This window comes from Rattus norvegicus, chromosome 14 (assembly GCF_036323735.1).
Source record: "Rattus norvegicus strain BN/NHsdMcwi chromosome 14, GRCr8, whole genome shotgun sequence".
Classification (NCBI taxonomy): domain Eukaryota; kingdom Metazoa; phylum Chordata; class Mammalia; order Rodentia; family Muridae; genus Rattus; species Rattus norvegicus.
This window is the reverse complement of record NC_086032.1, coordinates 76883652-76897728: the sequence shown is the minus strand read 5'-3', so window position 1 is coordinate 76897728 and position 14077 is coordinate 76883652. Positions and strand designations below refer to the sequence as shown.

Sequence of the window (14077 nt, the reverse complement as noted above, 5' to 3'; positions counted from 1 at the left end):
GCTGGCAGGCTGGACAGGAATCTCTTGCCACAACCCAGAAAAACGATACCTGCCACGGGGGACTACCGGCTACATGCACACCCAAACACATAGAGCAGAGTGATGAGTGCTCGTGTCACAGTTTGTGTGTGTGGGATGGGAGCTTGGTAACTTAGAACCTTGAGGCTGAAGAGCGGTGAAAGGGGCGATGCTGCCTCATATACTATCTGACAGCAAGGTGGGGGAGGGAGTCCACATTCCTGAATGTGCTGGGCCTTTGGTACCTGCCTCCTGGGTGTTCAGGTGGGAACGCTGTTGATGGGGTGAGCAGGGACACCTTAGGGCTAGGAGCTTGGCAGATCTTGGGAAACAGGCAGTGTGGAGCCCTAGCCTGGGTGCACCTCTGAAGCAAAGGGAGAGGAAAGGAGGGGAGAACAGGCAGGCCAGGCAGGCCAGGGAGAGACCTGCACCAACCTTTCATGTGCTGCCTGTTTCCTAGCTAGGCTTTTCTTTCTACCCCAGGCTTGATGTTGATAGGGAAAATCCTCCCCTACAGCCAGCTCTCTCCTTCACATGGCTGTGTGTCTGCCCTTTCCACCATGCACTAGAAAGTGTTTCTGCCTGTGTGTGATTATCTTCTAGGCTGTCTGCGAGTGCTGGTTTTCAAGCCTGGCCTGTGTGCATGTGTCTTTTCCTTACTTTGCCTTTCAGGTTTCTTTTGAAACCTGAGATGCCACCCACACAGGCATGTTCTGGTACCAAACAAGGTGAAACAGTTCTAGGCAAGGGATGTTATCCTGTTTGTCATACTCCCTTAGCCACTTGGCACTTGTTCATTTAGTCAGCAGGTTCACACTTCTGCTCATGGTCACCCGGTCTCTTCCAGCATTAAGGCCTTTTCTTTAAATATTCTGCCTGCCAAGGCTGCATTCTTCATGTCTCTGTGGTAAGCTGTTTTCCCATCTTGGTTTCTGGGTATTCAGATGTGTTTCTCAGGTGAGTCATGGTTCCTGCCCCTGAGAAGGTCAACGTTGCCAGGGAGAATAGGATTCCAGCTCCTAGAAGAAAGTAGTATCCTAGGAGAGACAGAAGTGGGGACAGAGCACAACAGAATGTCCTGGGGACCTCAGGAAGATGGAGCCTCAAGCAAGTTAGCCAACACCAAAAGAGAAGCTTGGCAGTTGTAGGCAGAAGGTTAGAGCAAGGGAAGCACTGAAAGGCCAGAGGGATGGAGGCCCATGTGGCCATGGAGGACGTAGTCACTAGGCCCTTGGGAGCACAATTATCAAGGAGCACAAATTGTAAGAAATAAGGTTGCAGAGGCTGACTGCGGCAAAACCACAGAAGGCCTGGGATGCAGGTAGGGCATCTGGATCTGATTGGTTGACTCAGTTTGCTGTGAGCTCTGTGCTTCAGGCTGAGTCCTGGGGCCCAGATCAGAAGGGCTTCAGGTGGCACACAGCTGAACCCCCTGGAGAGCACAGAACTTCTCTATACCGATGTAGCTAATCCATGTTTGGATCTGTTATGATGGGCTTTATTTTTCTAATTTTGTTTTTGTATTCAAAGGGGAAGGGAAGAAAAATCTGAAATGAGGACCATACTGAAGCCAGATAGGGGACAGACATCACAGGGGTGTGAGTGTGATGGGTTCTGCTCGGAGTGTGCTGCTCGGAACAGAGCCACTCTGCCTGAGCATGCTTTGTGATGTCGATGTTTCCCCATATCTGTAGCTCTGCTTCACCTGCACGAAGGTATAGGTCACTGCTTATGAAGATATGTTCCTAATAGTACCATGACCTTCTCTAGACTCTGCTGTGGTCATGTGCTTTCCCACCCAAACCCTTGAACTCTGACCACTCTGCAGGACTAAGCTCAATAGGAAATTGAGGCAAAGGAAAGGAAAAGGGAAGGATATAGCATTTGCCTTTGAATCCCTGGCAAGACAGTGATGGAGCCCAGGGACACTATAACAAACAGAAACCTGCAATCACCTTTGGGGTCAGGCTTGTTGTGGTCTCCGCTGAGCGACCCTTCCCTTCCACCAGTCGGCCCCACTTCCATGTACAGACTACGCCCATCGTGCTGGGTGAGAGTTCTTTCTAGGCACCTGTGCTGTTGAAGGGATGTTGTGTGTTTACCTTGTCATGAACAGAAGGCTTTCTAGAGGAAGATGCTCATGCTTTAGTATTTGTGGCTATCCTAGAAAAAGACTTAATAGTGCGTGGGCTGGGCCATGGAGCCGCTGCTATACATTAGCTAACTGTTCAATATGGACCACGCTGCAGAACTCCATCCACTCTTTTTGGTATCTTCATGCCTGTTTCTTCAGCTGCCTATTCTGAGTAAATAATTAGCTTCCTATTTTTGTCCTAAAACTTTACTGTTTCCTTTCTTAACAGAAAAGCCTTTGGCTGAATCACAGCCCGAATTGGGAACCTGGGGCGATGGCAAGGGTGAAGATGAGCTGTCTCCAGAAGAGATACAGATGGTAATCCTAACTGCTTCCCTTAGCTTCTGTCCTAAGACTGTGAGTAAGTGGGAGCTTGTGCAAATGTCCTTTCCATAATTTGATATTGAGCCCTAAAAGTGTAAACACATTTTAGATACATACACTTGCCCACTTATTTTAGATACACTTCCTGTTAGGCTTTTCATGATTTCAGTTCACGGCAGCACAATTTAAACAGAAGTTAGCTTGGACGGTCTTGCTAAGTGTGCTCACCAGCAGGGTAGCAGGCATTGTCTTAACTGTGTCTTTATACTTGCAAAGATGGTGCTTATACTCGGTTGAGTCTCTGGTGTCATAGAAATGAGAGGGAACATGGCGATGGCTGAACGGGGACAGGAACAACCATCAGGACAATGATGACCTCCTGGTAACCTGTGCCCTGTGTTAAGTGCTATTCTTTGGGGATTGGGGATTTAGCTCAGTGGTAGAGCGCTTGCCTAGGAAGCGCAAGGCCCTGGGTTCGGTCCCCAGCTCCGAAAAAAAGAACCAAAAAAAAAAAAAAAAAGTGCTATTCTTTATCTTTTCTGAGTGGTTTCAGGGGACAAAGTTTTGGTGATAGCTTCCCAAATGGCAGCCTCCTGGCTATACAGCATTGACGACGAGCGTTTTAGGACTCATCTCCCTGGTCCTTCTTCAGACCTGCAGTATTCGTCATCTCCTCCTGTGTTTGGCAAAGAGTAGGAAAGGCTTTGCCAGTAATCCCTTGCTGACAAGGGTGGAGCTGGGTTTCCAGCCTCTGGAGACAGGAGGATCTGTGGCAAAAAGAAGCCCTCCTGTCTAGTAAGAATAGGCTTTGGCCTTGGCTTAGCCTTCAGCCTTTCAGGAAACTGTTTGTGATGCTGGCTTATTTCCCTGGAAGGTGCTCTTCTCCCCACTCCGGTCTGACTTCTATCGTGTCTCCAGTGTGACCTCTTGCCCTCTCTGACCAGCCAGCTGCCCTAGTGTCCTACTGTATTCTGTACCCTTCTCTACTGTGCTAGCACAATCGTGGCTCACCGACATCACCTTAGTCCCAGGTCAGTGATTGCAGAGGGCTGCTAAGTAGGTGAGTGACTGGTGAGTGTGGCATAGATGCTTTGGGTTCTTGTCAGTGGTACGGAAGGCCTATCCACATGCTGCTCCCTCAGAATCAGCTGCCCAGCCCAGGTGACAGGCCCAGGATCTCTTACTCAACATCCTGCCTCACCTTGCCTGAAGCAAACAACTGAAACAGAAGATTTTTCTTTTAGAAAGTAGCATAAACAAGTGAAAACCAACATTTGGGAAGTTTAAGGAGCCGCTGCCCCAAGGCCAAAGAAAGGGCTGTGGACTCAGCCAACCACAAGCCACATGTACCTTCATCTGGAACCTCTGTGTACTCTCCCTACTCTCAAGGGCAGTAAGATGCTGCCTGGGGCTGCTGTTGGAGAGCTACTCCTTGAAGGACAGACCCTTGGGAGGTTTCTGATTTGGGTAGTCAGGAAAAGGGGGGCACAGGGAACAGTAGTTGATAATTCCATGTCAGAAACCTTGAAAGTGCCATGGGCATGGCGAAAGATGTAGACTGCCAGTGGGTTTACTGGCTTAGGCTAGAGGCATCTTAGGGCCAAGAGGAGGTCCTCTAGAAACACTGTAGACAGAGATGAGACAGGGCCATGAGTGTTACCTGTGAATGCTACAGTAGAGGCAGAAAACAAGTGAGTTCCAACACATCTGGACTGTCTTCCCTCTGACAATAATGACAGGAATGTCTTAAAGTCATGCTGTTTGTCACTAGTTTATACAAAGGGAACTTGCTGGTGGGAATGCTGGGTTGTATTGCCCCAAATGTCACCCAGATGTCGCAGATTTGCTAGACATAACTGCCCCATCTCTTCAGTGAGAAAGGACACATTGATCAGGTTGTAAGCAGAATGAAAATTTGTCAGGCCGCACTCCCTTATGCCCCATCATTCTCTGCAAAAGGAAATCTCCAGAATCCTCACAGGGGTTTGCTAGAGGACTTTGATTTTCTCCTGGAGCAGTGCTGAGCTCCAAAGATCTGTTTATCTTTGCAGACATGTGACTTAGAAACCACTGGCACTGTGGAAGGTAGTCCTAAGGAAGCTGACAGGAGGAGGGTGTCTGCCATCACAGGGCATAGTCCTTTTGAGGTAGTAGAGAACTAGAGCTGGAGATCCAGGCAGTCAGCTGTGACTCCTCCTCTCACTAATTGTCTGTGTAACTTGGGAAGCAAATGAGCCTCCATGGACATCAAGCTTGTCAGAATGGATGCCCTGCAGAACTATAGGGAGTCACAATTGAGAGCCTCTCAGCACAGCCAGAGAGGCCTGTCCATGATTGACATGACCCACACCTGCCACAGAGCTACCGAAGTATCAGAATGAGCCTCTCCCAAGTCTGTGGTGTCATCTTTCATGTCCTGCTGTCCCAGCCAGACCATTCAGCAAAAGACTGGCACTGTACACTGTGTGTTGGTGCCCTATAAGCCGTGTCTGCAGTGCTTCCAAGCGTTTGTTCTGCTGCTGCAGGTGGGTGGGACACAGGCATGTCACGGACTTTTTATAACAGGCTACTTAATGCTCACCTAATGACATTCTTGTTGGGGAGTAATTGCTGAGAGTCATATTGCAAAGTCTGACTAGCCCAGATTCAAAGGCCCAATCCTGAAAATGATAGGGCAGAAATACTATATTAGTGGTTTATGATGAAACTAGTCATAACTCATAATGAGTTTTGGAACTTTTCCCTCAGTGTGAAATAGTCAATTAAGCCCTCTACTGGCAATTTAATTCTTTCTTTTTAACAAAGAAGCTGTTTCTAGGTGCTGCAGCATGGCCACCGGATGGTTTTTGCACGCACAATCGATCGCTCTCTAGGTGTAAGGCATGGGACAGGTGGATGGGACCTTGAGTCAGCAGAGGTTTGTGGCAGGTGTAGTAAAACTCAGTTGTTTTCTAATGTCAAACATCAAGAAGATAGCTGTCTTTTAGAGCCCACATTACTCGTACGTGCTCCATTCATTTTACTCAAGTAAAGTCACCTTTATTTATTGATGCGTTCATTGAAGTAACTTTGAAAGACACAAGTGTGACTTCTTTCTTAAATCTGTATAAAATGAGTCTGTAGCAGGTGTCCTCGGAGGCAGCTCATGGCACCAAGCAGCCAGTTGGCGTGGCTTTCATACTGAGGCCCAGCACAATTCATATATCAAGAACTTAGGTGTTGGGAGAGTCTGAGTCCTCACAACTTGAGATGGGAGCACTTCATCCTGCCTTATTTTCAATTCTAAAGCCTTAGCAGTAGTGACTTTCAAAGAGGGATAGATGGAAACTCAATTTCTATAGAAAGATATTGCTAATGGACTTGTATCTTTTAAACCAGACTAGAAGCCCTTTCTAGAGGCCAACTGGAAACGCTGCCTGACCAGTAAGAGTCAGAGAGAAAAGGGAGCTATTGCGCACTGTGCTTGCACCATGGCTACCCTGAGTACTTCTACCTGTGTTATGTTGCTTAGCCTCATCCAGAAGGGAGTATTGCAGCCCCACTGTACGGTGAGCCACAGACGCCTGTTCAGGGGTACCTGAATCTCAAGTCCTAGGTCCTTAGGTGATGCTGATAAGACGGCTGTGGGAGGCACACCTGTCATCTTAGCACTTATGAATGAAGGCAGGGAGACCTGCAAATACATAGTTATAAGCCAGCCTGGGCCATGTATGCTGCTTGTTGGCCATTCTTCCCCGTACCTGAGAACAGCTACCAAGGTGGGAAAGGTTTACTCAAGTGCTTGGTTTCAGAGGCGTCTGTTTGCTCTGGGTCTATGTGGCAGAAGGGCATGGTGCTCATCTTACAGCTGCCCCAAGAATAAGCCCCTAATGACCTACCTCTGCCAACTGGACCCACCCTCAGCTGCTTCCTTCCTCATTCTGAACCAGAAACTGAATAATTCAGTGACTGGTCAGAGCCTCAATGGTCCGATATCCTCGCAGTGGTTTAATGTGCTCGCTGGAAACCAATGCTTCTTTCAGCCGTGAGCATTTTCAGGAGAGAACTTATATCTAAACATAGCACATTAAGTGATAAGTATCTCCTAGACTGTGGTACATCGTATCTCTGGGCATATAGACATCCTGCCGAGGTGTTGACCAGAGACCAAGGCTTTGGTTCAGCCCTGTACCTGGCCAAGTCCCTCCTTGTTGAGGAGGCAGCATGGCTGCACAGTAAGACTGACCCCAGAAGGTACCATCTGTGCATTTTCCAAAGCCAGACAGAAACAGCAAAGGGCCACAGCTGTTCCATTGAATCTGAGGTGAAAGGCATCTCCAGGCATCTCACCACTCACTTTAAAAACCTGTCTGGAATCTGTCTCCCAGAGAGTACTCAAGTAGACAACATACATGTCTTAATGACCTCCTTACCTACTCTTCCCATTTTTCCTGACATAGGCAGAAGGAGAGTGGTTAGATTATTCACCTGCCCAAAGACATAGTTTCAAAGGTGAAGGACCTGGGATTCTAGCTGCGACTTCATACCTCAGGGTCAGGGAAGGATAAGGCTCACAGCTGTCACAAAGAAACTGATGGCCATCAGAAAGTTGCTGACTAGCTAGGACCACCTAACCAATTTCATGAGCTCACATCTGGCTTCCATTCCATGAGGTATATGGCCAGCATAGCAACCTCTAGCACCCAAACTTTGGGGCAAGCTTGCCATTCAGAAAACTGCTCTAAAACCAGTTCCTGTGAATGTCCATGCTTGGGCCTGTTGGACTTGAGTAAGTGGTGATCTTATGTTTGCTTAGGGCAGTGGTTCTCATGACACCTCTGGGACTCTAACAGTACTTTCACAATCCATCAGAAAACACGGGCATTTACAATCCAGGACAATAGCAAAATGTGTTACGAAGTAGCAACAAAATAACTTTCGGTCTGGAGTCACTACAGCACGAGGGACTGTATTAATAAAGCGCCCTGTGTGGAGGCTGCTCTCTGCTGAAGCTCCTGAGCCCTCTCTTCTACCCTAACCACGTGGGATGGCTGCTTCTGTTCCTAAGCTGGCATACAGAGCTCCTGGGGTCAGGGGACCTGTGCCGTTGTCTGACTGCTGGAGCCCGTGTGATGATTTCAGAACTGTCAGCTGCTAGGGCTTGGAAAGGCAGCACAGCCCTGTATCCCATGCATGGGCTGGAGGAAACCACAGGGCTTTGTTTCCAGACAGCATTCCAGTAGTAAGTCACCTAGACTGATAGGTGATCGTGTTTAGGAACAGTTTTAAAGCATCTAAGGACAAGATCTAAAAGGGCAGGACCATATTTTATCATTAGGGGAAAAAGAGAGAAAGGAAATGCCTCCCTGGAAAACAAACTTGAGCATGCCTGAGGGAATTGGTGCAGGTAAATTAGCACCTACAACTGAAATAATTACACACGCTCAGGATATACTGGCCTCCTAAGTCACTGCTGTGTGGACAGTTAACAGCTGATGCCTTCAGACTCAAAGTGAGGGTTTTATTCTCTTACCTGGTCTCTGATGCCTAATGAAAAGAGCCATTAGTAATACTACATTCACCGTCTGTGAGGTCCTGCTGGGAACCACCCCATCCTCCTTCCATGCCCATTTTCTGATCTGATGAGTCTAGGGTAGAATGAGGCCTCTTTGTGTTCTGATGGGCAGCAGGGTTTGTGCAGGGCTTAGGGTCTTAAGAAGAAAGGTGACTCTGCCCCTTGAGAGGAGCCGGTCTCTGAACAAGTTAAGAAATGTCACAGTGAAGTTGCATGCAGGGGAGACCCAGAGGAAGTACTTCCCTCTGCTCTGTGCCCAGGCCTTAACATGGCACCTGTGCTGGAGTCCCCAGCCAGTCAGAAGAGATGGGGAGTGTGGCATGCTCCTACGCCTGTGGAAGTGGCTGAGGCTGCTGTCACAGAGGTGAACTTTGGCTGGATTGCAGATAATATGGATCCGAAGCCTCTTCTGCTGGGCCAGGTAGAACCAAAAGGGAAGCAGTGCACTGGTGTCATGGGCAGTGGGGTACTGAGCCCAACCCAAGGAGCCGTGTGTTACCTGAGTTCTTTTCAGAATGTTTGCTCAGGATCTGAACTTTGCTCCACAGAGGTCATTTTAGGACAGGGCAATATGAAGTAGGTGTGGGGCTCACTCTGAAAGGGCAGTCGTGCTACGTCCAGGCAGTGGGCAGCCCTAATGCTGTCACACAGGCCCTTAGGTTCACAGGTCTGTCCCTGTCACAGGCCAAAAGCCTGTCAGCCTCTGCCCCACAGTCTTCCCCACACCAAGTTCTCTGACTAAAAATGCTGTACCTGGAGATAGGTGGCAGCAGTGGAATCTCAGCAGAGAGCATGTCTGAGGCTGCAGAGGCAGCTTCCTCTGCTCAGCAGCTGCTCCTGAGTTCAGACCCAGGAGGACTCTGAAGCCAGCATAGCACAGTTGGTCTTTGGGCTGGCTAGCATTTTCTTCCCAGAATGCGGTACTTTTCAGACAGTCTGCTGGCAGTGCCCTGTGCTGGCCAATGGGACTGGGCAGTGATGCTTAGGAGGTGGGAGGTGTGTCAAAAGTTCCTTGTTTCTCCTTTCTTGGGCCCCTTCTGATATCATTCTGAGTGTGTGTGTTTCTTTGCAGTTTGAACAAGAAAATCAACGACTCATTGGTGAAATGAACAGCTTGTTTGACGAAGTGAGGTATGTATATAGCTAGTAACTTGATGACAGCTTTCCCAGAGACTGGGGACTTTTTCCACTTGCTTTGGCATCCAGGCGCCCACGTGTAACAGGGCAGGGCTGGCTGGGCCTGTGGAAAGAGACTGACTGCTTCTGCATGCAGAAAGAGCACATACTGAAGACAGTTTACCCCAAATATGGAACCATACCACTAGCTCAGGGCTGCTTGGGTGGAGTGGCTGTAAATGCAGGAGGGGCCTTGTCCCAGGAGTGCCTGTTTCCAGATGACCAGGCTCACACCCACTTGTCAGTGGGCTTCAAGGGCCTGTGTTCCTCAGGAATGTTACAGCGTTGTGGAAACAACAGCTGAGTCTTTGCACAGCCCTATTTCATTCAGGGTGTGGCCCCTCCCAGCCTGGGGACTTATTTAGAGTAAGGGTACTCCCAGGGACAGCCCCAGGGATATTTTGTCCCAGAGGTGGCTCTCACAGGCCTCCTGCCTACCCACCTTCTCTATGCCCTGACATTGCTCCTTCCATGTCACCTGTCTGCCCTTCCCATGTGTTCTACAGGGAACCCCAGCTCCCCTCGACACTCACCTTTCTCCTCTGCCACTGACTCATCCCCAGCTGTTCTGGAGTAGTGAAGCTCAGCCTGAGCCAGCTTCTACTCTCAGACCCTCATAGCCCCTGCCCACCCACCCCATGGTGGAAAGGACTCACCCAGTGTTTCGGGTTGGGCAAGCACTTGATTGCTAAACCAGATTGGGTGATCGGAGAGTGAACTGGAGCATTTTCTTGCCATAATGAACTGGCTTATGAGGAAAATGTAAAGATGGGCTTTCAAAGTGGCCATGCCTTTTGATTGTCCAGCATGTATCACAAGGTAACTAGGCTCTGCAGAGGACTTAGCATGCCTTCCCGCTCCTCCCCGTGTCTGGCATGCCGGCCATCTTTTGCCATCACTTTAATGTTTCCTTCAGAAATGTTACCATTCATCTTAGATACCAGGAGATAACAACCAATATGTCACCTGTCAATTCTCTTTTGAAGGCAAATCGAAGGGAAAGTCGTTGAAATTTCGAGACTCCAAGAGATATTCACTGAAAAGGTTTTACAACAGGTAAAAGGACCCAGAGGCCCAGTGGTTTTGAGTTTTGACTTAGGACTGACAAGGAGCTCGGAGCCCTCTTCCAGAAGCCTCTGAGCTGATGCAGATTAGACAGTGCCATGTCTTGTTAGCCAGTCACACCACTCAGAGTACCCTGGCATAGCTTCCAGTCACCCCACAGCAACCCTCTGGGGCACAGCGGAGGGCTCTGTGTAGGGCACAGCTTAAGAGCAGAGGGACCCACCCCTGTGAGCTAGAGCACCTAGTGGTAGTAGGAGGGTACAGTCCAGGACTGGGAGCTAGGCAGCTCCTCCACACCATCGCTCCCCATCTTAGAAAGGGGTGAGACTGCAGGACTGCTGCTCTGTTCACAGTAAGCACAGAAGAGCCCTGCACAGTGCAGCATGGAGAGCTGCTTCTCAGTTCACTGTGCTCCAGAACTTAGGTACGGTCTCTCAGCCAGCCTGTGCTGCTGCCTGGAGCACAGTCTATGGGGTAGGATTGCTGACAGGTGAGCTTAGGACTACAAAATGCCTGTTTCTCTCTGGATGTTGGCTCACTCACAAAACAACTGCCTGAACCTCACAGTGGAGTTGAGACAACATGGATGAGGTAGAAGCTAACAACAGTTGGGAGTGCAAGGTCATAAAAGTAAGATTCTCTTTATAGGTATCTTTTTAAAAAAGATTTATTTATTTTGTGTACATGAGTACACTGTTGCTGTCTTCAGACACACCAGAAGAGGGCATCGGATCCCATGTCAGATGGTTGTGAGCCATCGTGTGGTTGCTGGGAATTGAACTCAGGACCTCAGTGCTCTTAACTGAGCCATCTCTCCAGCCCTCTTCATAAGTATCTTAAAGAGTTACTGAAGCTACGTGTGAAGGCCATGAGCCCTGGAGACAGGCTTTGTGCAGACACTTGGCCTGATGGCCATGTCAGCTGCATGACAGAGGAAGCCATCAAAGCAAGCTCCGGCATAGCGGCTTGCTCTGAGGAGAGTCGCCTTGGCTGAAGCATACAGCTTTCAGGGTGACCAGGCCACATTCTGGATACTCCACCCTGTGTGCTGTCGTCAGTACTTCTCCTAAGCCCCATTATATGAAGTGGCTGGTGCCCCATGCCTCACTCTCAGAGCCAACAAGTAGTACCACTGACCTACCTGGCCTTTCAGTGGGACTCTGACCAAGCCAGGTAGTGCCCTGCTTTAGTAGCACCACATACACCACCATGAATATGGCCTCTACATGGTACTCCAGTAACACACCCTGGCTGGCCATACAGGAAAGGGTCCAGTATTCAGACTTCTACTGTCCCAGAGGTCTAGGCAAACAGCCCCACTGAGAAAGAAGAGATGTGCCCTAGAAGAGGTGCAGTGCTTTATGAGGTCAGTGTCCCTCTGGAGTCCACCAAGGGCCCCTTGAACTGTGTTTATGTCAGTACCTCGGGTTGTTTATGGCAAACTCCTCAGCTCCTGTTCTGTGTCCCCTCCCCAGTCAGTGTGCTACTACCCACATCCCTGGCCCATGGGCCATGTGCACTCCAGTGATGTCTCTGCTGGGGACTGGGTAACTGAGGAAGGGGTCCCCAAAGCCCACATTAGAGCATACCTCCTTCCCTTCCGACAAAACAGCACCTCATGGCGGGTATGCTAAGGTCTCCAATAGCATTGTCTCATGGTCAGAGGCCAGCACCCCTACTTCCAAGTTCTCTCAGCATCTACACAGGGCATTTGCAGCCAGCAGTTCATGTGTTGTTCTAACTCTTACCCATTTAGCAATGTGTTAAAACATTGGATGGCTAATGTGTTTCAAAGCCTGTAACATCTTGAAGCTGGCTGCTGGACCTTATAAAGAATAAACAGAATGCTGGAGGAGAGCCCTTAGTGGGAGTGGCCAGTCCAGAATCAGCAGTTCATATTTGTCCTTGTCACTTAATGAGTAACACTGGAGAGATAGCATATAGTGTGAGCTGTGCAATCTGACACTAGAGCCTTATCCTAGTCCTGCCACTCAGACAGTATGTGACCCTCTGTAAACTAGTAGACATCTCTGAGCCGTAAATTCCTGTTTGTTGGGTGAGGCTCACCTCTCTGGAGATGATTCCCAGACAGTGTAGGTACAGCCTTTGGACCTTGGAACATGGCAGCACGAATTGCAGAAGAATGTTTTCTTGTTGGAGGAAAGAATGACTGAGGGTCATTCCTTCCCTGATATTCTTTCCTTCCACAGGAAACCGAGATCGACAGCATTCACCAGTTAGTTGTGGGGGCAACTGAAAATATTAAGGAAGGCAACGAAGACATACGAGAGGTGGGTATCTGGTGCTTTCCAGTCTGATGTGGCCCAGCCCTGCATCCCAGCAGCCTGAATGTCACTAGTGAAGCTGTCCAAGAGTACTGTGTAGTGTTCAGGGCCCATCTTGTAGCTGTAGTCATGGGTTTATAGTCAGAGGCAGCCTAAGAGCATAAGAGTGTTCACAAGACCTGCTGGCCAGCCTCCAGCCGATTCTCAGGAGAAAGTAGCTCCCATCCCTGCGAGGACAGTGGGTGGGAGAGCATCCAGGAAGGGTCAGGATAACCTCAAAGCAAGGATGAGCCAACAGAGGGCAGGAGCCCAGAAACTATGGAAGGCACCGAGCCTAATGAGCTGACCATCTCTAAATCCCAGGCCTCCTGCTTGTCCCTGTGTCACCATAGATAGGCATCACTGGAAAACCCAAGCCCTGGTTCAAATGGGAATAAGCCCTGGGGAATTGAGTCCTGGGATGTTAGGCTTTGCCCAACAAGAAGAAGTTGGGGACAGAGCAAGCAAAATGGCTCCGTGGATAAATGTGTTTGCTGCCAGGCAGGACAACCTGATTTTAATTTCTGAAATCCACATGACAGAAGCAGAGAATTAACTCTATTTTCCTCTGACCCTACCCCTACATACACCGTAGCATGCATTCCCACCTACACAGCATCGAGATAAATGTAATTTTAAAAATTAAATCCAAGGTCTTTGTTCCCTGTCAGGTGTCCATACACAGTGGCTTTTGTTCCTATCTAATGAGAGCATAGGATCCACCAAGCGGTGTGTGGGGGCACCTAGGCTTCTGAAACAGTCCAGGGCGATGCTAACACCTGTGCTCCCTCTGCCAGGCCATCAAAAACAACGCAGGCTTCCGAGTGTGGATCCTCTTCTTCCTCGTGATGTGTTCCTTTTCCTTGCTCTTCCTCGACTGGTATGACAGCTAGCCCACCAGGGCCTGGCCTGCACCACTGCCCTGGACAGACCACGTGCCAGCGTGTGCCTCATCTGCTGTGGGGTTGCGTAAGGCCCAAGGGCTGGGAAAGCATGGCCCCCAAACCAACCTGTGCACCTCAGGACCTGGAAATACATGGACTGCCAGTGCCCTGTATGCTCTTCAGGGTGCAAGATAAAGGTAGTCAGGAGCTGCACTGTCAGGACAGGCCACATGCATGGTGGAGGCTGAGCAACGCAAGGATACAGCACGCCTCCTGTCCCCATCTCCTGCCTTTCCCACACCAGTAGCTTCAGGGAAGAACATGCCTACTGTTTCTAAAATCGTTAGTTCTTATTTCCTTGTGGCATCTAATGTGTGCCGGCTTATATGTGGCCGATATGTGGCTGATATATTTTGTCACCATTTTGTCACAGAAAATATTCACATCTGCCTTGTCAAGCTAATAAACGCAATTACAGCCATATATTGCAGTCAGTGAGTCTCCACTGAGCCCCTCTGACCGCCACCTGCTGGACAGACTGGGGCCTCCATAGGCATCTCTACCGACCTGCCACATCCCCCCACACACTTTTTAACCT

General features: G+C 49.3%; 1 protein-coding gene across 3 annotated transcripts in view; it reads left to right on the top strand.

The window, feature by feature from the left end:
* The window catches only part of Stx18 (syntaxin 18), a 92676-nt gene extending 78714 nt beyond the window's left edge, over window positions 1-13962 (top strand). For all 3 annotated transcript variants that reach the window (XM_063273356.1, NM_001012151.1, XM_063273357.1), the window contains 5 exon segments: window positions 2382-2470; window positions 9103-9161; window positions 10193-10262; window positions 12482-12562; window positions 13393-13962. In XM_063273356.1, coding sequence (XP_063129426.1) covers window positions 2382-2470; window positions 9103-9161; window positions 10193-10262; window positions 12482-12562; window positions 13393-13488 — 395 coding nt within the window. In that variant the 3' untranslated portion in view covers window positions 13489-13962.
* The last annotated feature ends 115 nt before the right edge of the window (window positions 13963-14077 follow it).